Source organism: Salvelinus sp. IW2-2015, linkage group LG37 (assembly GCF_002910315.2).
Source record: "Salvelinus sp. IW2-2015 linkage group LG37, ASM291031v2, whole genome shotgun sequence".
Taxonomy (NCBI): domain Eukaryota; kingdom Metazoa; phylum Chordata; class Actinopteri; order Salmoniformes; family Salmonidae; genus Salvelinus; species Salvelinus sp. IW2-2015.
The window spans coordinates 15438824-15463047 of NC_036876.1; the positions used below are offsets into that span (position 1 = coordinate 15438824).

A 24224-nucleotide genomic window follows, 5' to 3' on the forward strand; every position below is an offset into this window, starting at 1 on the left:
AGATTGGACATCCTCTTAATGGAATATAGAAAGTTCTCAAACATCATAGCCTTGCCATTTACTGGTGTGATATGGATGTGCCAGAAAACCAGTTCATGGAATACAGTAGCCGCATTCTTGTATTTAGAAATGTGAGCCAAAATCAATTAAAGTTCCTTCACTGTAATTGCAAAATACAACAAGTTTTAGTTTCGGCAACAAAAAAAAATCATTCATAGTCTTTTTTAAGGATTTAACATATTCCAAGAGTAAGTCTCTTGTTTTCGGAATATAATGCATGAAACATACTGTATTGCAGAACTCGTGAACAACTGACTGTTTTTTTAATCAGACGAAGCAGCGGCCCAAGGCAAAGACTGAACTCTAAAAGGTACTGTGGCAAACACAGCACACAGAGCCAGAGAGACCAGACCACACTCATATACTTTTTACTCAACTGTTTCCCTCATATGAAATTAGATTACAATCTGCCATGTACAACTTCACTGCTCCACCGGGGTGATTCGAAAATAATTGTGGTCGCAGGTTCAATATCTAGGACCTGGAGAAATTACAGATTTTCGATGTTTTGTTAATAGGGTATTTATCATTTCCGATGCGGGTAAGAATAAAAAATATATATATTTATGGTCCATGTGATTTTTTTTGTTACATAACTAAGCAATTGCTTATAAAAACACATGCCAGAATGTTATTATATCTACCCCATCAAAAGCTTGATTTCTTATCAAGTTTTAGATTTCTTATCAAGTTTTAGATAAATTCTCACATTGTGACCGAGACATTTCTGGTTTCACTTTAACATTATGTATGTGACCATATCAAGTAACTTACTTTTACGTACAACACGTCATGATTGTATAGATAATATATGGTGTAAACTGAATATGAACAGTCAAGATTTGTCAAGAGACAAAAACGCCAAAATTACCAACATTACCAATGTCTTACTTGATCTCTTTATCAAAAGCTTGTAAAAAAAAAAAAAAGAAAAAGGCTAGTAAAAATCTGCTTTGATAACAGGCACATGCAATCAGAATTCCCTTGGCACTAAACAGCATGTACGAGCATCACACCGTCCTTTTGACACCATAACAGAAACGCTCTGATCCAGGCATTGGGACCTCTCACAGACAGTCATGTGATGAGGGAGCTTTGAGTGGAGGGCAAAAGAGAAAAGGGGGGCCATCAAGTCTTTTGAAGCCCAGTGCCAGCCTCTCCCCCTGGACTCCATGTCCCGTCCACGTCCCCTCCATTTGTCATGCTCTCTGGCTTGTGCCCCTTCCTAGGCATCCCCGGAAAGGCTGCCATGAAGGGCCGCAAAGTCTCCTTATCACTCATGGCCCTCATGGCCGGAACTCAACCTCGCACCCACCCAACAGCCATGCAAAATAATGTGTTACCCTTGTCTTGTGATGCACTGTGGCTTTGATTCATAAAGAGCATCTGCTATTACTGATTGTGATCTTATCGATGCCGCGGCTTGAAAGAGGAGAGAAGGAGAGAACCACATGCTAGGTTAGAGGGCAAATGTATTTTTTTATGCCTGTTTGTGTCCATCTGAAAGTCTGTCTGAAAGTCAGAAATCTTCCCCTCCTTCTCTCTTTCTCTGTATGATTCTCTAACTGACTGTCTGTCCAGCTATTTCAGGAGGTTTCAACACGACATATTCCACACAAATCCCTGAGATGTTAGCCGAGATGCACTCCAAGAATCTTCTCAATAACCTAGTCCACTTCTACTTGTTTGATCGTCTTGTTTCTCTCCTCACATTCAGTCTCCCAAAGCTCCAACCACAGATAAAATCCTCTCTCATAATGATTCATCATGTCTTAGAACAAAACATAATTTCCCCTCCTCATTAATGTGACTAATTCAGCTTGGCAATTCAAATACAAATTATTTTTGAGATGATTCCACTCTGCTAAAAGTCTCACATTCTCCTCAGTGCTCCCTTCAAACGATCCAGTCCTGTCTTTCAGCGTGACAAATATATAAGCATATCAAAATGATATGAGCTGACAAACCCATTATGCAGTAGTTCAGAATCACATGTCACAGCCCATCTTGTTGTGATCACAACGTGACAAAGTCAGGTCTGGTTGGGAGCAAGACGGAGGTTGGCGAACATACAGCAATCTGTCTCTCGGCAGTAGACGCTCAGGCAGTCAAGTGAGAGGATTTCCAGATGAGGCGCTCATGGCTTAGTCCTAATTGCTTGAATTGGTGGCTTACATTCCCTTCATTAAGCTCTAGATACGGTCCCTGTCCATTAAAAATGATAATTTTATACCTGACGAGAGAGAGAGAGAGAGAGAGAGAGAGAGAGAGGGGCGAGGAAAGACAGAGAGAGATTGTGTAGACAGAGAAAGTCTGCTAAACGATTGACGTCGCTTGATTAAAATCAAATATGGTGATTTGCTTTGTTAGCGTTTCATTTGAATTTTTACCACATTGCTTTGGTTGTGAGCTCACACAGATGAATTTTCCAAAGCACTCGGAATGATGATGTGGATGCCATAATGCAACGGACCGGAGACATAAGGATTACAAGGTAGGCCCTAAAAGGAAACATTAAGTCACGTCTGAAAGTATTCATAAAAATATGGATACAGTGAGAGGGTAGAGGTGAACTTGTTAAACAAAAGTTAACATATCAACAAGCATCGATAGCAATAGCTTGATTCCCTCGCTTTCTTTTTTTCTCTCTCTCTCTCTCTCTCTCTCACTCTCCCTCTCTTTCTTTTTTCTCTCCCTCGTAACGTACTTGCACTTGTGTATTATTTTTTACTGTGTTCAGCTGTAAAACATTCTGGGAAACATTACGCTTCCTATATTCAATGCTGGACTAGCTGGAGGTCCTCGGCTGATCATTAAAATAAAGAAAGAACGGAAAAACTGATGGGGGGGCTGGTCCTCGTCTCTGTGTCTTCACAGTGTGGGCGTTGAGCCAGTCACACTCTCATGCTAAAATCTCAGCTGCCTCAATTCTCTCTCTTCATCTCTCTCTATTTTCCTCACACTCTCACACTCTGACTCCCTTGTCTTTCTTGCTCTCTCTTTCTCGTTTCCTCTCTCTCCCTATCTCTCTGACACCCCCCCCTCTTTCTTACTCTCTCTTGCCCTCTTTCCCTGACTCCCCTTTCGTTCTCTCTTCCTCTCTCACTATCTCCCCCCCCCCCTCTCTCTAGCAGACCTGCGAAGGGCCAATAAAAATGATTTATGCTGCTGAAGGATATGAACGTGTGGATTCATATGGTGTGCGCTGGGATAGATAGCATCTGGTGCACTATAGAGAAGAAGTAGGTATACGGATTCTGAAGCGAAGTTGCAGTAAGGTTGTGGGATCACATTCCCGCTGTGAGCCGGTTGAGATAAATCGTAGCCTACGCCAGAGTTATTTAGTCAGCGTATCTAGGTGTCTGACACCAATGATGTTGTCAGATAGTATTTGAGTAAAACAGAAACACAGTATCTGTATACCAGTTAAGGCTGCTGAGGGGAGGACGGCTCATGATAATGGCTAGAACGGAGTAAATGGAATGGCATCAAACACATGGAAACCATGTGGTACCATTCCACACATTCCGCTCCAGCCATTACCACGAGCCCGTTCTCCCCAATTAAGGTGCCACCAACCTCCTGTGCTGTATACAGACACAAAATGTTAACCTAAAACTAATTCCATGTGAAAACAATAAAAGCAACACACACAGGGGCAAGGCTGTTGTCCGCCCCACCTATTATGTATCCTACAGTCTTTGAAGTTGGGTTTAAGTACAACAAGACCTAACAGGGGAGATGACAAAAAGCCCAAAGATTTTTATATTTTTTTCTATTATAATATTTTTTGGGGGGTGCTTGTCTGTTTTGCCTGTTATTTTGGCATTAATACGTGTCACATATCAGTTTACAAACAATGTAAAAAATATATATAATTTTGTTAATAAAGCTGCATACACACATTGTTTTCTTGTGTAAGGCAGCTCCAAAATGCAGGTGTTTCAGCCTAGCTCAATGCTTTCTGTGGTGGTGGGGCGAGCGTGCAGAAAATAGGAGCATTGCACCGTGATTGGCTCAGTACGTCATCGCCAAGTTTAAGTCCTTAGTAATGGTAGACATCCAAAGTTTCAGCCCTTTGGGTGCTGCCATAGCGTTATATTGCAAGTGCCCATCCAAGAAAGCTCAAGGTCATTGGCCACAACTAAAATAACGTCAAATCACGTTATATATTTATTTATTTCACCTTTATTAAACCAGGTAGGCTTGTTGAGAACAAGTTCTCATTTACAACTGCGACCTGGCCAAGATAAAGCAAAGCAGTGCGACACAAACAACAACACAGAGTGACACATGGAATAAACAAACATACAGTCAATAATACAATAGAAAAAAGTCTATATACAGTGTGTGCAAATTAAGTATAAATGAGGAGGTAAGGCAATAAATAGGCCATAGTGGCGAAATAATTACAATGTAGCAATTAAACACTGGAGTGATAGATGAGCAGAAGATGAGTGTGCAGGTAGAGATACTGGGGTGCAAAGGAGCAAAATAAATAACAGTATGGGGATGAGGTAGTTGGATGGGCTGTTACAGAAGGGCTATGTACAGGTGCAGTGATCTGTGAGCTGCTCTGACAGCTGGTGATTAAAGTTAGTGAGGGAGATATGAGTCTCCAGCTTCAGTGATTTTTGAAGTTCGTTCCAATCATTGGCAGCAGAGAACTGGAAGGAAAGGTGGCCAAAGGAGGAATTGGCTTTGGGTGTGACCAGTGAAATATACCTGCTGGAGCGCGTGCTACGGGTGGGTGCTGCTATGGTGACCAGTGAGCTGAGATAAGGCGGGGCTTTACCGAGCAAAGACTTATAGATGAGCTGGAGCCAGTGGGTTTGGCGACGAATATGAAGCGAGGGCCAGCCAACGAGAGCATACAGGTCGCAGTAGTATATGAGGCTTTGGTGACAAAATGGATGGCACTGTGATAGACTGCATCCAATTTGCTGAGTAAAGTGTTGGAGGCTATTTTGTAAATGACATCGCCAAAGTCAAGGATCGGTAAGATAGTCAGTTTTAAGAGGGTATGTTTGGCAGCATGAGTGAAGGATGCTTTTGTCACGTCCTGACCATAGAGAGTCCTTATTTTCTATGGTAGAGTAGGTCAGGGCGTGACTGGGGGTTTAGTCTAGTTTATTATTTCTATGTGGGGTTCTAGGTTTGTTTTTCTATGTTGGTGATTGTGTATGATTCCCAATTAGAGGCAGCTGGTAATCGTTGTCTCTAATTGGGGATCATATTTAAGTAGCTGTTTTTCCCACCTGTGTTTATGGGATATTGTTTTGAGTTAGTGCACGTTGCACCTCTGTAGTCACGGTGTCACGTTCTGACCTTAGTTCCTTTTTTATGTCTTTATTTTGGTTTGGTCAGGGCGTGAGTTGGGGTGGGCATTCTATGTTCTATATTCTATGTTTTGTTCTATGTGTTGTAWTTCTGTGTTTGGCCTAGTATGGTTCCCAATCAGAGGCAGCTGTCAATCGTTGTCTCTGATTGAGAATCATACTTAGGTAGCCTGTTCCCACCTGTGTTTGTGGGTAGTTGTTTCCTGTTTTGTGTTTGTTTTAACCATTCAGGACTGTTTCGGTTTCTTTGTTATTCACTTTGTTATTCACTTTGTTATTTTTGTATTTTTTCGTGTTCTGTTATATTAAAGTAACATGGACACTTACCATGCTGCATTTTGGTCCGATCCTTCATATTCCTCATCTGAAGAAGAATAAAATCGTTACACATGGTTCGTTGTTAGTTTATTGTTTATTTGTTTTGTCTTTGTTAAGTTTCACTTTATATTAAATTATGTGGAACTCAACATCCGCTGCGCCTTGGTCCGACATTTATTCCAGCGAACGTGACAGCTTTGTTGCGAAATAGGAAGCCGATTCTCGATTTTATTTTGAATTGGAGATGCTTAATGTGAGTCTGGAAGGAGAGTTTACACGCTAACCAGGCACCTAGAATATGTGGACAACTACAAATACCTAAGTCAGAACCGTCCTGAGTAGCTGGACGAGCGGGGAGGTGTGGGCAGCAATCGGTTGAAGAGCATGCATTTAGTTTTACTTGCATTTAAGAGCAGTTGGAGGTCATGGAAGGAGAGTTGTATGGCATTGAAGCTCGTCTGGAGGTTAGTTAACACAGTGTCCAAAGAAGGGCCAGAAGTATACAGAATGGTGTCGTCTGCGTAGAAGTGATCGGAGAGTCACCAGCAGCAAGAGCGACATCATTGAGAAAAGAGTCGGCCTGAGAATTGAACCCTGTGGCACCCCCATAGAGACTGCCATAGGTCCGGACAACAGGCCCTCTGATTTGACACACTGAACTCTGAGAAGTAGTTGGTGAACCAGGCGAGGCAGTCATTTGAGAAACCAAGGCTGTTGAGTCTGCTGATAAGAATGTGGTGACTGACAGAGTCGAAAGCCTTGGCCAGGTCAGTGAATACAGCTGCACAGTATTGTCTCTTATTGATGGCGGTTATGATATCGTTTAGGCACTTGAGCGTGGCTGAGGTGCACCCATGACCAGCTCGGAAACCAGATTGCATAGCGGAGAAGATACGGTGGGAATCGAAATGGTCGGTGATCTGTTTGTTAACAGTTCGAAGACCTTAGAAAGGCAGGGTAGGATAGATATAGGTCTGTAGCAGTTTGGGTCTAGGGTGTCTCCCCCTTTGAAGAGGGGGATGACCGCAGCAGCTTTTCAAAGCTTTCCAATCTTTTGGGATCTCAGACGATACGAAAGAGAGGTTGAACAGGCTAGTAATAGGGGTTGAAACAATTTCGACTGATCATTTTAGGAAGAGAGGGTCCAGATTGTCTAGCCCGGCTGATTTGTAGGGGTCCAGATTTTGCAGCTCTTTCAGAACATCAGCTATCTGGATTTGGGTGAAGGAGAAATGGGGGAGGCTTGGGCAAGTTGCTGTGTGGATGCAGGGCTGTTGACCGGGTTAGGAGTAGCCAGGTGGAAAGCATGGCCAGCCTTAGAAAAATGTCTTAATGAAAATCTCAATTATCGTGGAATTATCGTGGATTTATCGTATCACTGGTGACAGTGTTTCCTAGCCTCAGTGCAGTGGGCAGCTGGGAGAAGTGCTCTTTTTCTCCATGGACTTTACAGTGTCCCAAACTTTTGGAATTTGTGCTACAGGATGCCATTTTCTGTTTGAAAAAGCCTAGCCTTTGCTTCCTAATTGCCTGTGTATATTGGTTCCTAACTTCCCTGAAAAGTTGCATATCGGGCTATTCGATGCTAATGCATTACGCCACAGGATGTTTTTGTGCTGGTCAAGAGCAGTCAGTCTCGAGTGAACCAAGGGTTATATCTGTTACTGGTTCTACATTTTTTGAATAGGACCTGCTTATTTAAGATGGCGAGGGAAAGCACTTTTAAAGAATAACCAGGCATCCTCTACTGACGGAATGAGGTCAATATCCTTCCAGGATACCCGTGCCAGGTCGATTAGAAAGGCCTGCTCGCTGAAGTGTTTTAGGGAGCGTTTGACAGTGATGAGGGGTAGTCGTTTGACCGCAGACCCATTACGGACACAGGCAATGAGTCAGTGATCGCTGAGATCCTGGTTGAAGACAGCAGAGGTGTATTTGGAGGGCAAGTTGGTTAGGATGATATCTATGAGGGTGCCCATGTTTACGGATTTCAGGTTGTACCTGGTAGGTTCATTGATAATTTGTGTGAGATTGAGGGTATCAAGCTTAGATTGTATGATGGCCGGGGTGTTAAGCATGTCCCAGTTTAGGTCACCTAACAGCACGAGCTCTGAAGATAGATGGGGGGCAATCAATTCACATAAGGTGTCCAGGGCACAGCTGTGGGCAGAAGGTGGTCTATAGCAAGCGGCAACGTGTGCCGTGGCGGAGATCTTTGTGGGCTATACTCGGCCTCAGGATGGTAAGTTGGTGGTTGAAGGTATCCCTCTAGTGGTGTGGGGGCTGTGCTTTGGCAAAGTGGGTGGGGTTATATCCTGCCTGTTTGGCCCTGTCCGGGGGTATCGTCGGACGGGGCCACAGTGTCTCCCGACCCCTCCTGTCTCAGCCTCCAGTATTTATGCTGCAGTAGTTTGTGTCGGGGGGCTAGGGTCAGTCTGTTATATCTGGAGTATTTCTCCTGTCTTATCCGGTGTTCTGTGTGAATTTAAGTATGCTCTCTCTAATTCTCTCTCTCTTTTTCTCTCTTTCCTTCTCTCTCTCTCTCTTTCTTTCTCTCTCTCGCAGGACCTGAACCCTAGGACCATGCCTCAGGACCACCTGGCCCGATGACTCCTTACTGTCCCCAGTCCACCTGGCCGTGCTGCTGCTCCAGTTTCAACTGTTCTGCATGTGGCTATGGAACCCTGACCTGTTCATAGCCTGGTTCCTCGCTAGGTTCTTTCTTCCTAGGTTCTGGCCTTTCTAGGGAGTTTTTCCTAGCCACCGTGCTTCTACACCTGCATTGCTTGCTGTTTGGGGTTTTAGGCTGGGTTTCTGTACAGCACTTTGTGACATCATCTGATGTAAGAAGGGCTTTATAAATACATTTGATTGACATGAAGAGAAATAATGAAGAGAAATTATAGATAGAACGTATCGGTGCTCATCGGCCATTGGACATAAAGATTACACAAGTTGGAAATCGCAAATTCCACAATGAGTCGTTTGGAAGGAATCCGTGGCTAACTGCAAGCATTGCAAAGCAACCACTAACATTAGCCTGCTATTCAATGGAGTGGATGAGTCTTTTTCCCCCCGAGTTCCCACCATAAATCCAGAGAATGCCAGACTTTGATGACAAAATTTGCCCACAAAGGACCGCCGCGCCACTTTCACAAGGAGAGTCCAAAAATGTATTGTATGCTGCTGCATAAATTATGTCATATGCAAGGGAAATATGTATACTGTAGCTAAGAAAGTAATACTAAGTGTATGTTGTGTAGTAAACTGTTAGTAGCCCATGTGCCTCACCCTAATAATTTGGTCTCACCAACGCGGCATTTGTAATGTTTTACAGTGCTACTGATAGTAGTGGTGGTGCTTGGTTTGCAGATGCAAATTCAGCACACAGAACATTATATAATAGAATTGTGTTATTTGACATGTCAAATTAAAAGCTTAATTAACGCGTCAAATAGTGTTGTATGAAGTGTATATTTTTTGACACACACAGACCCTAACGGCGTTCAATGTGCCTCACCCTTATAATTTGGTCTATTTTCACCTCATAATTTCGCCTATTGTTCTAACTTGGTGGTGCACATGTAGCCTATAACCTGTTTTAGAGAAATTTTATCATTGAATATTGTAAGAGCTTTAATTGTCTGTTTATATTCCCCCTTTATTTATCCTACGGTTTTGACTTGTTGTACACTGTAAGAACGGCCCATATTCTGTCACTGTACATTTTGAAAGTGTTGAAAAAAATTATTTTCAGTTGAAGTCGGAAGTTTACATACACTTAGGTAGTAGTCATTAAAACTTGTTTTTCAACCACTCCACAAATTTCTTGTTAACAATATATTATTTTGGCAAGTCGGTTAGGAGATCTACTTTGTGCATGACACAAGTAATTTTTCCAACAATTGTTTACAGACTATTACAGATTATTTCACTTATTCACTGTATCACAATTCCAGTGGGTCAGAAGTTTACATACACCAAGTTGACTGTGCCTTTAAACAGTTTGGAAAAGTCCAGAAAATTATGTCATGGCTTTAGAAGGTTCTGATATGCTAATTGACATCATTTGAGTCAATTGGAGGTGTACCTGTGGATGTATTTCAAGGCCTACCTTCAAACTCAGTGCCTCTTTGCTTGACATCATGGGAAAATCAAAAGAAATCAGCCAGGTGTTTTTTTTCCTGAGGTCTTGAAGGTACCACGTTCATCTGTACAAACAATAGTACACAAGTATCATGGGACCACGCAGCCGTCATAACGCTTAGGAAGGAGACGCGTTCTGTCTCCTCGAGATGGACGTACTTTGGTGCAAAAAGTGCAAATCAATCCCAGAACACTAGCAAAGGACCTTGTGAAGATGCTGGAAGAAACAGGTACAAAAGTATCTATATCCACAGTAAAACAAGTCCGATATCGACATAACCTGAAAGGCCGCTCAGCAAGGAAGAAGCCACTGCTCCAAAACCGCCATAAAAATGCCAGACTATGGTTTGCAACTGCACATGGGGACAAAGATGGTACTTTTTTGGAGAAATGTCCTCTGGTCTGATGAAACAAAAATAGAACTGTTTGGCCATTTTGACCATCGTTATGTTTGGTGGAAAAAGGGGGATGCTTGCAAGCCGAAGAACACCATCCCAACCGTGAAGCACGGGAGTGGCAGCATCATGTTGTGGGGGTGCTTTGCTGCAGGAGGGACTGGTGCACTGCACAAAATAGATGGCATCATGAGGAAGTTATGTGGATATATTGAAGCAACATCTCAAGACATCAGTTAGGAAGTTAAAGCTTGGTCGCAAATGGGTCTTGCAAATAGACAATGACCCCAAGCATACTTCCAAAGTTGTGGCAAAATGGCTTAAGGACCAGAAAGTCAAGGTATTGGAGTGGCCATCACAAAGCCCTGACCTCAATCCCATAGAACATTTGTGGGCAGAAATGAAAAAGCGTGTGTGAGCAAGGAGGCCTACAAACCTGACTCAATTACACCAGCTCTGTCAGGAGGAATGGGACAAAATTCACCCAACTTATCATGGGAAGCTTGTGGAAGGCTACCCAAAACGTTTGACCCAAGTTAAACAATTGAAAGGCAATGCTACCGAATACTAATTGAGTGTATGTAAACTTCTGACCCACTGGGGATGTGATGAAAGAAATAAAAGCTGAAATAAATCATTTTCTCTACTATTATTCTGACATTTCACATTCTTAAAATAAAGTGGTGATTCTAACTGACCTAAGACAGGGAATTTTTTTACAAGGATTAAATATCAGTAATTGTGAAACTGAGTTTAAATGTATTTGGCTAAGGTGTATGTAAACTTCCGACTTCAACTGTATCGTCGCTTGCTCATTAATGTCTTAACTGAAATTACGGATTGCCTCTTACCTGCTTGTTGTCCCTTTATGCCATAGTTTATACATCTCAATTGGCAGTAGAAACCACATTTGTTTAAGCAAGTCAGCAATATCAGCTATGTTTTTTTTTTAAAGGCAGTAAATAAGGCTGAATGTACTGTTTCGATGCCAGACAAGGCTCTGCTGAAAGCCAGGTGTAGCAGTGGTTAGGCGTTGGGACTACTGTTGGGACAGCTTTATGTAGGCCCTAACAGTTTGTGAGCGGCGTTTGTCACCGTTATAGTACAATTAATGTATTGTTTAGTGTTGTGTAGTGGCTTTGCTGGCATTCATCCCACTTTTTTTTTTGCCCCACCAAGATTTACATGCTAAAATCGCCACTGATTACACTGTCATTTGACCATGACATCTGATCTTTAGGGCTTATTTTAGTGGCATATAGTACCTTACCTAACCTTGCTTTAGAGAAAGAAATCTATGCACAGCCAGACTATGCACAGACAGTTTTGTCTGAAATCCTTCAGCTGGTTGAAATGAATGCTTCAGACGTCCAAGAGACACAGAGACTCAATACATTCGAGATAATCTTGTGTGGGCCTGGGAAAATTCAGGCTTCCTCACAACATTGTGCAGAATTCCGTGCCAAACTATGTTCAGATCAGTGCTGTAATTTATCACCCGGTAAACACGTGGGAATACTATTTCAGCCCATAAAATAAGCAACTCCACTCCACGCACATCTCGCGATAGCACGGTGCTCCCTCCATGCTTGTCTATGGTGAGAGTTTTCCTGGTATCGCGTGATGTCTAAAGTTTCCCACGCCTGTTGTTGTGGCGTCTGCCCTTTTCTCTCACTCTCTCTAGCAACCTGCCGCCTCCCCCTCCTCGCTGTACTCCTCTCCCGCCCCGTTTCTCTCCTTCTCCCTAGTCCCTACATCGCCAGTCTGCTTCTGTTGTCTCGGCGGATTGTTGGTTTGGGGAGAAAGGATATCGCGAGTGTTGGAGTTTTGGTGAGAGTTTGTGGAAGATGGCGCCTGTTGTGACAGGGTAAGTCTGAGATTCAGGGCTGGTGGTTGTAGCTATTGGAGTTAAAGTGAATTTAAGTTTTTAAAAGGTAATTGGTCGCGTCTGTTCGAGCATAGATAGCCGAGCAAATGTGGATGTTTGTGGCCATTTGTTTTCAGTCTGGGGAAGCATTTTCTTTGTCTAAATGTATTGTGTGTGTGTTTTCCTTTGACTACTACACTGTACTGACTGTTGCTGCACCGCCGTGCAGTGTTCTGGGGGTCGAGCTAGCTCGCTACTGCTAGCTTTGAGGTCCCTTTTCAACACCAGACAACGACACGAGTACAATCAGTGTGGGTTGGGAAAATATAACCGGTCGTTTTTGTCAATGTTTAGGTAATATTATTCAACTATATATCCCACGATATGTATGTATTCACCATATAACCATGTTGCAATGTAATCTACAGTTCCACAGTCTGAAACACGTTGTGGCTTTGCCTTTGTCAAGCAAGGCATCGTTCGATTACGTTCGACTCGTCTCTGTGGTGTTAGCTGGCTAACGTTAACTGAATATTTCTCTATCGATTGTTGGTTAATACACTTGCAGACGTCTGAGTACTGTAAAGCAATGTTTTGCCATGCGTAAATGTACTCATATAAAGTGGTGTTTACAAAACAGCCCCGAGCTTCTCTGTCCGCGGTGCAGACAAATTGTATTAAGGACATAATTGATCTAATTCTAGCTACTATAACCCTCTAAAAACGAACTCAAAGTTATTTAAAAAAAACATGACGTTGTGAGGATTTGTATACATGTCATTTTTGCTCTTTCTGTATCTGTCTATAAACGTTAGATAGCCAGCGCGAACCACTGAAATACAAACTACAAAGATATACGTGAAATGAGATGCCTCTGTCCAAGGTTGGAAAGCTACTTTATGAAATAGAGATGGTTTAGCAAGTTACTGTTACTGTTGATAATTCGCTAGGTTGAAGCTACTCACATTAATGAAAGGCAATCCTAAAAAAGGAAGCAAACTAATCTGTTTAAATACCCTTTATTTTGCTGCTGGAGGCAACGAGCTAAATTATCCTCAGACTTTCTATCTTCCTAAATATTCGTCAGTTCCATGGGCTTAGCCCAATTTCTTTGATTCTAGCTAATTGTGCAATTGGGAGATAAGAGACGTGTGGTAATTATTTGAAGAAGAAAAATATAGGCTAAATGAAGCCCATTTAATTTATCTGTCACTAGACTTTAGAATTGCCTGGGAAGTATAACGTCATCATAGCTTGCCTAATGTCTACTATTCTATAGCCACATTTCCAAGTTTTCAATGCTCTGATAATGCAGAAAGTAGTATTGTTACTTTTATGTATTGTAAACTAGTCGCAGCATAGCATCCGCATCATCTATCCGGTCTATGGATATTTTGTCCAATTCCCAAAACAGTCCTATAATTTCGATGGTGTGCGTGCACATTAGGCAAACACAAGTTTTTTGTGGGTAATCTGGAGTCAGTAGTCCCCACAGATAGCTCAGTGGGGGACAGACATTAGCTGGGCTTTTTGGAGGAGGAGTGCGTGTGGAGGGAGGGGGAGGGGGGGGTGTCGAGGGTAGGTAATGTGTGTGCTCATTTGGGGCTTTCCGGCAGACCTGAGCTGATTTCTGTTTGGAGAGAGAGAGAGAGAGGGCAGGTGGGTCGGGTCTGGGTGGCTGGCCACCTGTCCAGATGATATCTACCCGAGCTGTGTGCTTTTTCTTCTGCCAGGATAGAGGGAGGGAGGGGGGGGGGGGGGGGGGTGAGACTAGAGGTTTAACAGAATTAGAGTGCCATAAGGGATCTTTATTAGCATGTGGCCGGGCACGACCGCGTCAATGGCTGGAGGCTAGGGAGGGAGAGAGATAAAGAGTGGGAGAGAGGGAGCCCACATCCCAGGTCTGTGTCCACAGCCCAGTGCCCCCACAACCCCACTCAGGGTCAGGTCTGACAGCCATGCACATCTAGATGTGTATAAGAGACAGACCCCACTCAGGGTCAGGTCTGACAGCCATGGCCCCCTCTGAGAGTTGGCTGGGAGTTGTGGTTGAGGCAGGGCGCACTGGTGCAGAGATGAGAGGGCAGTACTCTGAACTCGGTAGTAGGGCACACCGTAGCATAACGTTTTGCAATGGGAAAGAAACATCTGTGTTCTTGTAGGACAAATTCAAGCAGTATCTGTTTGAGTTGGTGAGCAATTTTAAATGTGTAAAAATGAGCACATTCTAGAGGTTTGCTGAAAATGCTTGATAAGATTGACCGTCTGCCTCTGGCTTAAGTATGTTAAGATGGTTCTATGTCTGAGCTCTTTCTTGCCCTTTCAGCTTAGTTTAGCCTAAATAGTGTCATGTGGCATTTTACGTGATCTCTTCTTTTCATAAGAGAGATAGTGGAGCATTTAGTCAATGGATGTCTCTTCAGTGCAAAAAAAAAACAAGGAAAAGGACCATAGTTTTGTCTAACATAATAAATAAAAAAACAACAGCAGGAATTCATATTTGAGCTGTGTCACAGAGCAGTGATAAGACTAGCCAATCTGCAGCCTACCATATCCAAGATGGCGTAGCAGTGAAGACGTGTTTTTGTTCGTCCTCTCGTGTACTTTTGTATTTTTCTTATTTTTTGTATATATTTCAATTTTATTTTCACTCTTTTCCATTTTAATTCTATTATTCCTTCCGGTAACCTGCCTCACCCAATGTGATACGTAATCGCTATTATTTTTTATTTTAGAACACTTTCAAGAACCACCAGAAGCTAACAAGCTACAAGCTATTTAGTCATTGTTAGCCACTGCTAGCGGCTTTTACCTTCTGCACAGATACCAGCCCTGTTTTTAGCTTGGATAATAACCTGTTTTTAGCCTGGATAATACTCGCCAATCTACCAGTACTGGACTGTCTCTCCACTACAATGCCGTTTTCCTGCCGTAATCCCTGGACCACTACTTGTGATCTTCACAGCTAGCTAGTGGCAAACTTCCCTGCCACGAAGCTAGCACCAGTTAGCCGTGAGCCAGGCGCATCTCCCGGCTAGCAAACTAAATTCTACAATACCTCTTTCGCCATCTGGCTTGGATCCTCTGTCGACACGGCGCCCCGCCGCACCACCACGACTGGTCTGCCGACTAATAATCCATCCGCTGTGCCTTCAACCGGCCTCCGTCGGAGCAGACGCTCCCACTAGCCCCGGGCTACTAACTTTAAACGCCGTGTCGCCCGCGTGCTAGCGTAGTGGTGACTACTCAGCGGCTTCCCTGTTCCATCTACTGCTGCCCCCTGGACACTATGATCACTTGGCTACATAGCTGATGCCTGCTGGACTGTCCGTTAATCACGGTACTCCATTCTGTTTATTTCTTTTATCTGTCGGCCCCAGCCGCGAACTCAGGCTCTGGGTGTAGTTAATCCGACCCTCTCTGTGTAGTCATCGCCATTTTACTTGCTGTTGTTGTGTTAGCTGATTAGCTGTTGTTGTCTCACCTGTTGTCTTAGCTAGCTCTCCCAATCAATACCTGCGATTACTTTATGCCTCGCTGTATGTCTCTCTCAAATGTCAATATGCCTTGTATACAGTTGTTCAGGTTAGTTATCATTGTTTTAGTTTACAATGGAGCCCCTAGTTCCACTCTTCATACCCCTGACACCTCCTTTGTCCCACCTCCCACACATACGGTGACCTCACCCATTATAACCAGCATGTCCAGAGATACAATCTCTCTTATCATCACCCGGTGCCTGGGCTTACCTCCGCTGTACCCGCACCCCACCATACCCCTGTCTGCACATTATGCCCTGAATCTATTCTACCACGCCCAGAAATCTGCTCCTTTTATTCTTTGTCCCCAACGCTCTAGGCGACCAGTTTTGATAGCCTTTAGCCGCACCCTCATCCTACTCCTCCTCGGGTGATGTGGAGGTAAACCCAGGCCCTGCATGTCCTCAGGCACCCTCATTTGTTGACTTCTGTGATTGAAAAAGCCGTGGTTTCATGCATGTCAACATCAGAAGCCTCCTCCCTAAGTTTGTTTTACTCACTGCTTTAGCACACTCTGCCAACCCTGATGTCCTTGCCGTGTCTGAATCCTGGCTTAGGAAGGCCACCAAAAATTCTGAGATTTCCAAACCCAACTATAACATTTTCCGTCAAGATAGAACTGCCAAAGGGGGAGGAGTTCTACAATCTACTGCAGAGATAGCCTGCAAAGTAATGTCATACTTTCCAGGTCCATTCCCAAACAGTTCGAACTTCTAATTTAAAAAATGAATCTCTCCAGAAATAAATCTCTCACTGTTGCCACCTGCTACCGACCCCCCTCAGCTCCCAGCTGTACCCTGGACACCATTTGTGAATTGATTGCCCCCCATCTATCTTCAGAGCTCGTGCTGTTAGGTGACCTAAACTGGGATATGCTTAACACCCCGGCAGTCCTACAATCTAAGCTAGATGCCCTCAATCTCACACAAATCATCAAGGAACCCACCAGGTACAACCCTAAATCTGTAAACATGGGCGCCCTCATAGACATTATCCTGACCAACTTGCCCTCCAAATACACCTCTGCTGTCTTCAATCAGGATCTCAGCGATCACTGCCTCATTGCCTGTATCGCTACGGGTCCGCGGTCAAACGACCACCCTCATCACTGTCAACCGCTCCCTAAAACACTTCTGCGAGCAGGGCCTTTATAATTGACCTGGCCCGGGTATCCTGGAAGGATATTGACCTCATCCCGTCAGTTGGAGGATGCCTGGTCTTCTTTAAAAGTAACTTCCTCACCATCTTAGATAAGCATGCCCCGTTCAAAATGCAGAATAAGAACAGATATAGCCTTTGTTAACTCAGACCTGACTGCCCTCGACAGCACAAAAACATCCTGTGGCGGACTGCAATAGCATCGAATAGTCCCACGAATGCAACTGTTCAGGGAAGTCAGGAACCAATACACGCAGTCAGTCAGGAAGCAAAGGCCAGCTTTTTCAAGCAGAAATTTGCATCCTATAGCTCTAACTCCAAAAAGTTCTGAGACACTGTAAAGTCCATGGAGAACAAGAGCACTCCCTCCAGCTGCCCACTGCACTGAGGCTAGGTAACACGGTCACCACCGATAAATCCGTGATAATCGAAGACTTCAACAAGCATTTTCACGGCTGGCCATGCCTTCCACCTGGCTACTCCAACTCGGCCAACAGCTCCCCCCCCCCCCCCGCAGCTACTCGCCCAAGCGTCCCCAGCTTCTCCTTTACCCAAATCCAGATAGCAAGATGTTCTGAAGAGCTGCAAAACCTGGACCCATACAAATCAGCTGGGCTTGACAATCTCGACCTCTATTTTCTGAAACTATCCGCCACATTGTCGCAACCTCTATTACCAGCCTGTTCAACCTCTCTTTCATATCGTCTGAGATCCCCAGGTTTGGAGAGCTGCCGCGGTCATCCCCCTCTTCAAAGGGGGAGACACCCTGGACCCAAACTGTTACAGACCTATATCCATCCTGCCCTGCCTATCTAAGGTCTTCGAAAGCCAAGTCAACAAACAGATCACTGACCATCTCGAATCCCACCGCACCTTCTCCGCTGTTCAATCCGGTTTCCGAGCCGGTCACGGGTGCACCTCAGCCACGCTCAAGGTACTAAACGATATCATAACCGCCATCGATAAAAGACATTACTGTGCAGCCGTCTTCATCGACCTGGCCAAGGCTTTCGACTCTGTCAATCACAACATTCTTATCGGCAGACTCAGTTGCCTCGGTTTTTCTGATGACTGCCTTGCCTGGGTCACCAACTACTTTGCAGACAGAGTTCAGTGTGTCAAATCGGAGGGCCGGTCCTCTGGCAGTCTCTATGGGGGTACCACAGGGTTCAATTCTCGGGCCGACACTTTTCTCTGTATATATCAATGATGTTGCTCTTGCTGCGGGCGATTCCCTGATCCACCTCTACGCAGACGACACCATTCTATATACTTCTGGCCCTTCCTTGGATACTGTGCTATCTAACCTCCAAACGAGCTTCAATGCCATACAACACTCCTTCCGTGGCCTCCAACTGCTCTTCAACGCTAGTAAAACCAAATGCATGCTTTTCAACCGTTCGCTGCCTGCACCCGCCCGCCTGACTAGCATCACCACCCTGGACGGTTCCGACCTAGAATATGTGGACATCTATAAATTCCTAGGTATCTGGCTAGACTGTAAACTCTCCTTCCAGACTCATATTAAACATCTCCAATCCAAAATCAAATCAAGAATCGGCTTTCTATTTCGCAACAAAGCCTCCTTCACTCACGCCGCAAAACTTACCCTAGTAAAACTGACTATCCTACCGATCCTCGACTTCGGCGATGTCATCTACAAAATAGCTTACAATACTCTACTCAGCAAACTAGATGCAGTTTATCATAGTGCCATCCGTTTTGTTACTAAATCACCTTATACCACCCACCACTGCGACCTGTATGCTCTAGTCGGCTGGCCCTCGCTACATATTCGTCGCCAGACCCACTGGCTCCAGGTCATCTATAAGTCCATGCTAGGTAAAGCTCCGCCTTATCTCAGTTCACTGGTCACGATAACAACACCCACCCGTAGCACGCGCTCCAGCAGGTATATCTCACTGATCATCCCAAAAGCCAACACCTCATTTGGCCGCCTTTCCTTCCAGTTCTCTGCTGCCTGCGACTGGAACGAATTGCAAAAATCTTTGAAGTTGGAGACTTTTATCTCCCTCAACAACTTTAAACATCTGCTATCTGAGCAGCTAACCGATCGCTGCAGCTGTACATAGTCCATCTGTAAACAGCCCACCCAATTTACCTACCCCATCCCCTTACTGTTTTTATTTATTTACTTTTCTGCCCTTTTGCACACCAGTATCTCTACTTGCACATGATCACCTGATGATTTATCACTCCAGTGTTAATCTGCTAACTTGTAATTATTCGCTCCTATGGCCTATTTATTGCCTACCTCCTCATGCCTTTTGCACACAATGTATATAGACTCTTTTTTATTTTTATTTTTTTCCAACTGTGTTATTGACTTGTTTATTGTTTACTCCATGTGTAACTCTGTGTTGTTGTCTGTTCACACTGCTTTGCTTTATCTTGGCCAGGTCGCAGTTGTAAATGAGAACTTGTTCTCAACTAGCCTACCTGGTAGGCTAGTGAAAAAAATAAATAAATAAAAAATCTCCTCAACACAGCTCTCTGAATGTTAGAAAAACAGGAATAAGATAGTGTTGCTGTATAATCTTTCGTTCCCCCTCAGAAAGTGTGCCTGATACCAGTGAGCCTAGCAGCCCTAGCTGAAAGAAAACTACTGTTCACGGGGAGACAATCTGGGCATCACCTGGGATGATAAAAGCATGAATCACTTATTTCAACACAATGCTTGCCTCTACATGGCCCCTGGGTAAAGCTATTTGATATAACTTAAAAAATAAAAATGTTATGCCCTCCCACTTTTACCCAAAGGTGTACAGCGGGACGACTCAGTCGAGACAGAGCCGGGCCTCTTTTCGCCCGTGTAATTACACCATTAAGCCAGCCTGTGAGGGACAGAGGCGAGTGAGTGAGTGTGTGTGTGTGTGTACCCTTGAGCACTTAACCATAATTGCGCCTGTAAGTTGCTCTGGATAAGAGTGTCTTCCAAATGCATGTACATTTACATTTTAGTCACTTGGTGTGTGTGAGTTCCCTGGAAACAGGAGTGTGTCAGGGCCAGGACGATACCAGTATGACGATACTCATTAGGATCGTGGCAAGGAATCAAAACACGAAGCGCATTTAACTTCTTTAGGAAAACAGCCTTAATGTTGGAAGCAAACATGTTTTTAGTGCTGCACGATTAACCGAAATGTTGGTTATTTTTTGCTTTTTAAACAACGAATTGACCGACATCGGTTCAATTATTTGAAGTGCATTTTGTTCGTTTTTTCTTCTTCTGTGAGTGCAGTTTCGGTAGAGATAAATCAGATCAAGCCTGAACTGTGTGATGTAGTAGGGAGTTGTAGTTTCCAACAGGCGCAGAAAACGTGTTAATTAACTGCAATGGCCATAATCCATTTTGCGCCTGTTTTTTAAACATGTGCGGAGCAAACACGGAGACTGAGAGATGAGAGAATTTATGATCGAGAGGGATAGAAAGCAGTTGCTTCGCGAGCCTGAAAATACATGAGCTAAGTGATTGATGGTTGATATTCAGCAGTTTTTTGCTTTTGAAGAACTACTAAAAGTGTGATTTTTGTCAGACAACATAGGCAGCAGCTCTATAGAGATAAGCTGATGGCTTGGAATGAAATAATAATAGTCATCAAATAAAACATATTTTATTAAAGTAATGTGAATAAATGATGGTTAATAAGTGATAAGCCGTAATCGGCACACACTACCATCATTAGACTTTAATTATTGTATTCTGTGTTACAGCGTTCGACCCGCATAGTGCATTTAATGTATAAAAAAAGTATCTAAAATGAAAAAATTTGATTTATTTAAAAATAATTATCTAACTGGAACCAAACCGACTTCAAAAAGCACTATTCAAATAAAATGTTCTTACAGACCGACAGTGCAGTTTCGCTCAGCACTATTATGTTATCATTCAATCCAGAGTCACATGCATTTATTTCCCAAGCTATAGCACACAATATTTTACATACAGCAGGTTTTTCAAGGACCAAAGAGTTTGGTCTGCTTCGAATTTTCATTTTTGCCATGATACCGATACCACAATATTTTTTCCATCACAGCCCTAGAGTGTGTGTTTTCTGTGTGTAGAGGGGAAGCGGTCCCCAGGGTCCTCTTCCCCCTTCCCCCATTATGAGAGAGAGAGGAGCAGATGTGGAAGCAGTGACCTTTTTGGTGGCAGAGGGCTGGGGTAGAGTTAAAAGGGTCTGCCGATTTCATTCCCCCCGACACACACACACACACACACACACACACACACACACACACACACACACACACACACACACACACACACACACGCACACACTCCGCCTCACCCCCTCCTGTACCTGAGCCGGGGCATTGACAGATAGGTTAATGAGGGAGGAGATACAAGCTCGTAAAACCCAGATCTGTGTGTCACCTCAGGACCTGAGAGCTATGGTGTCACTGAAGAGACGTGCCCCACATTCAGACACAGTAAAACATCTTCAAAGTCGGGGGAAGATGATTGAATGTGGAAGCCAATGAAGAACGTGCAGTTTGCTTCACTTGTAGGTTTTACACTGTCAAAGATGATAGGTTGATTTGAAAAGGGGCTGTGACTTAATTTCAGTGCGATGTCCCCTGAAGCCTATTTGCCACCATGGACCAGCCAGGTTGGACTCAACTTGTTGGATGGCGTTGTGACATGCTTCCCTACTACGCTACCTATTTTTTGTCTTTATCTGACTGTCTCAACCTCTCTCTTCCGCTCTCAACCTCGCTCTCTCTGAACCACAGCGGATGAAAAGGCACATTTTCTTTTGTAATTTGGCTTGGCACTCCCCAGACTTGGTCCTCCGCCACATGCTAGTGGAAGAGGAAAGCCACGGAATATCACAATTTTACATAACGAGGTGTTTTCTTTATTGGTCATGTATTTTAATAAACTTTTCTAGTCGGCGGTGCATTTCCTAATTCCCAAAAGCCTGAGGGCCAGAGTTACAATGTTATTCCCTCACCGTCACCAGGCAATGATTTGGATTCTTTATACGAAAGAGCCCCATCTCTAAACCCAAGCGAGAACGCATTATTTGCTTCATGAGCTTGGAATGTATTCCAAATAACCTTTCACTTGATCTCTAGGGCTAAAACGTGTTATTATTGTTTCAAGAAGGATGAGACGGAAGAATTCTCGACGCAAATAAGCCAGTGTGGCTTTGAGAACACCATCACATCGAAGCTCAAGTTCCCTGTGTTGTTGTTGGCCTTGGCATTCAGGTTTTCTTCTGATCAGAAAAAGGGCTTAGGTGGTGAGCGTGGCAGGGGGCGTGGTAATGGGCACGGTCGGCTCGTCACCACAGCTGAATTTTTAGAGACATTTTAAGAGGCCCCCATCTGGGGGGTGTAGAGACATTTTTTTTTTGAATATTTAAGCAAAGTTTTAAATCAAAGGTCCTGCAATTCTACACATTTTGCAATTTCCTGCCATTCTACATATTCTGCCATGGAGTTGAGAGAACAGTTAGCTGTTTTAAATTTCCTGCAATTCTATGCATTTCTTTCCCATCGCTAATGCTGTGCTATTTTGCTCAAACATAATAACAAAGTCAATACAGCTAAATTCATTGGGTCCATCTTGCGAACATAAGCAACCATTTATGTTTAAAAAGGTTCTCCGGCACAGCCAACTTCCACGTGACAGAACGCTAAATTGTAGTTTGTCCCATCAGATAACATGGTATACGTTAGCCCTATGCTAACCTCAACAGGTGGCACTGATTTATATTCTGGCACATTCTTCCACAGCCTATCAAAGATCTTAGACTATATATCCACCAACCATTGGCATTTCTAATGTTAGATAACATTTTCATGTTTTTGCATATTTGACAAAATCTAATCTTTTTTGTTGATCTGTTTTACACACATCCATATGCTTTCATAGAAAAAATATAAGAAAACGTCTAGTTTATCGTACGTCATAAAGAAGAAGAAAGAAGCGCCTTATGGATTTGTCAAACAGCAGTCATGTAGGCTATCATCGCTTCAAGGTGGCACACGCTGCTGAAGCGGTTGACTCGAAATTGATGGCGCACTCTAACCGTGGGTTCGAGCCCATCAAGCTTTTTTGTTGAGGAAAAAACTGTTCATTGCCTGTCCTTGATACTTGATTCAAAACGCATGTCACGAAGTGGATGATTATAATAATGCATAGCCTATTAAACGTTGTAAGCCTGCATGTAAGTGTAGGCCTACATAAGAATATACTAATAGAGTACCACAGTATGAGTCATTAATATCCATAAAACCTAGCGGTCAAAAAGGGAAATTCATTTTTAATGGTTAATCCAAACCCCATGCCAGGGTAAGCCTACACGAAACACAGCCCTTATTTTAAGTGTTTCTAAAATCCCTTATGGGAGAAATTAATGGTGCGAAAACGATTGGAATCATTTCCCTGTTTGACCGCTAGGTTTTATGGGTATTATGACACCCACTGTGGGGCTCTGTGACAGCCAAGTGTCTTCCTACAATAAGACTGTCGATTCCAGTCCTCCATACTTGCAATTCAACTTTCTTTAAAAGATCTGCAATACTGTCATCTGTAGGATGATAACCAGAGTGCAAACTACAATCCTACTCTACACTTTAATGCTCGTCCTCCTCAAGTAAAATAAAGGGGAAAAGGGGATACCTTGTCAGTTGTACAACTGAATGCATTCAACTGAAATGTGTCTTCCGCATTTAACCCAACCCCTCTGAATCAGAGAGGTGCGGGGGGGCTGCCTTAATTGACATCCAAGTCATCGGCGAACAGTGGAAATAACACGCATGACAAAGCAGATGGTTATACAAAAAATCTAATACTGTAGGCCTATGTTCATGTGTACACGTCTGTGTAATATAGCCTATGCAATATGATTAATAGGCAATAGCGGTGAGTTTTGTTTGCAAGGCTGAAGAACGTGGAAACTCTAATCTTCATTTTCAAGATGTTGGCTGTAGGTGTCCCTTTTCAACACACTAACACAATACATGTAATTTCACATTTCAAAGGGGGGACTCTTGAGATTCGAACCCTTGCCACAATCTGCGACGATTATGTGCACTAGGCATTTGCACAGAGAGCAATTTGACCAGTCAGTGAAATGCATGTAATTGGCTTATATGCATTTTGTGACGGAGAACCTGTTTTTAAATTTAAACGGTTGCTTAGGTTCGCAAGTATGGACCAACTGTCTAGCTTTTATTTTGGTGATTTGTTAGTTCTCAAAGATGATATTATAAAAAGATAAATACAGTTGAAGTCGGAAGTTTACATACACTTAGGTTGGAGTCATTAAATCTTGTTGTTCAACCACTCCACAAATTTCTTGTTAACAAACTATAGTTTTGGCAGGTCGGTTAGGACATCTACTTTGTGCAAGACACAAGTCATTTT

General features: G+C 43.5%; 1 protein-coding gene and 1 long non-coding RNA gene across 2 annotated transcripts in view; one reads left to right on the forward strand and one right to left on the reverse strand.

Moving 5' to 3' along the window:
- Positions 1–24224, reverse strand: part of LOC139023852 (uncharacterized) — a 278919-nt gene that overhangs the window by 227123 nt on the left and 27572 nt on the right. The window lies entirely within an intron of this gene.
- Positions 11943–24224, forward strand: part of rbpjb (recombination signal binding protein for immunoglobulin kappa J region b) — an 88456-nt gene continuing 76174 nt past the window's right edge. Inside the window, exon 1 of the mRNA XM_023982129.3 lies at positions 11943–12125. Coding sequence (XP_023837897.1) covers positions 12106–12125 — 20 coding nt within the window. The 5' untranslated portion in view covers positions 11943–12105. The remainder of the gene's footprint in view (positions 12126–24224) is intronic.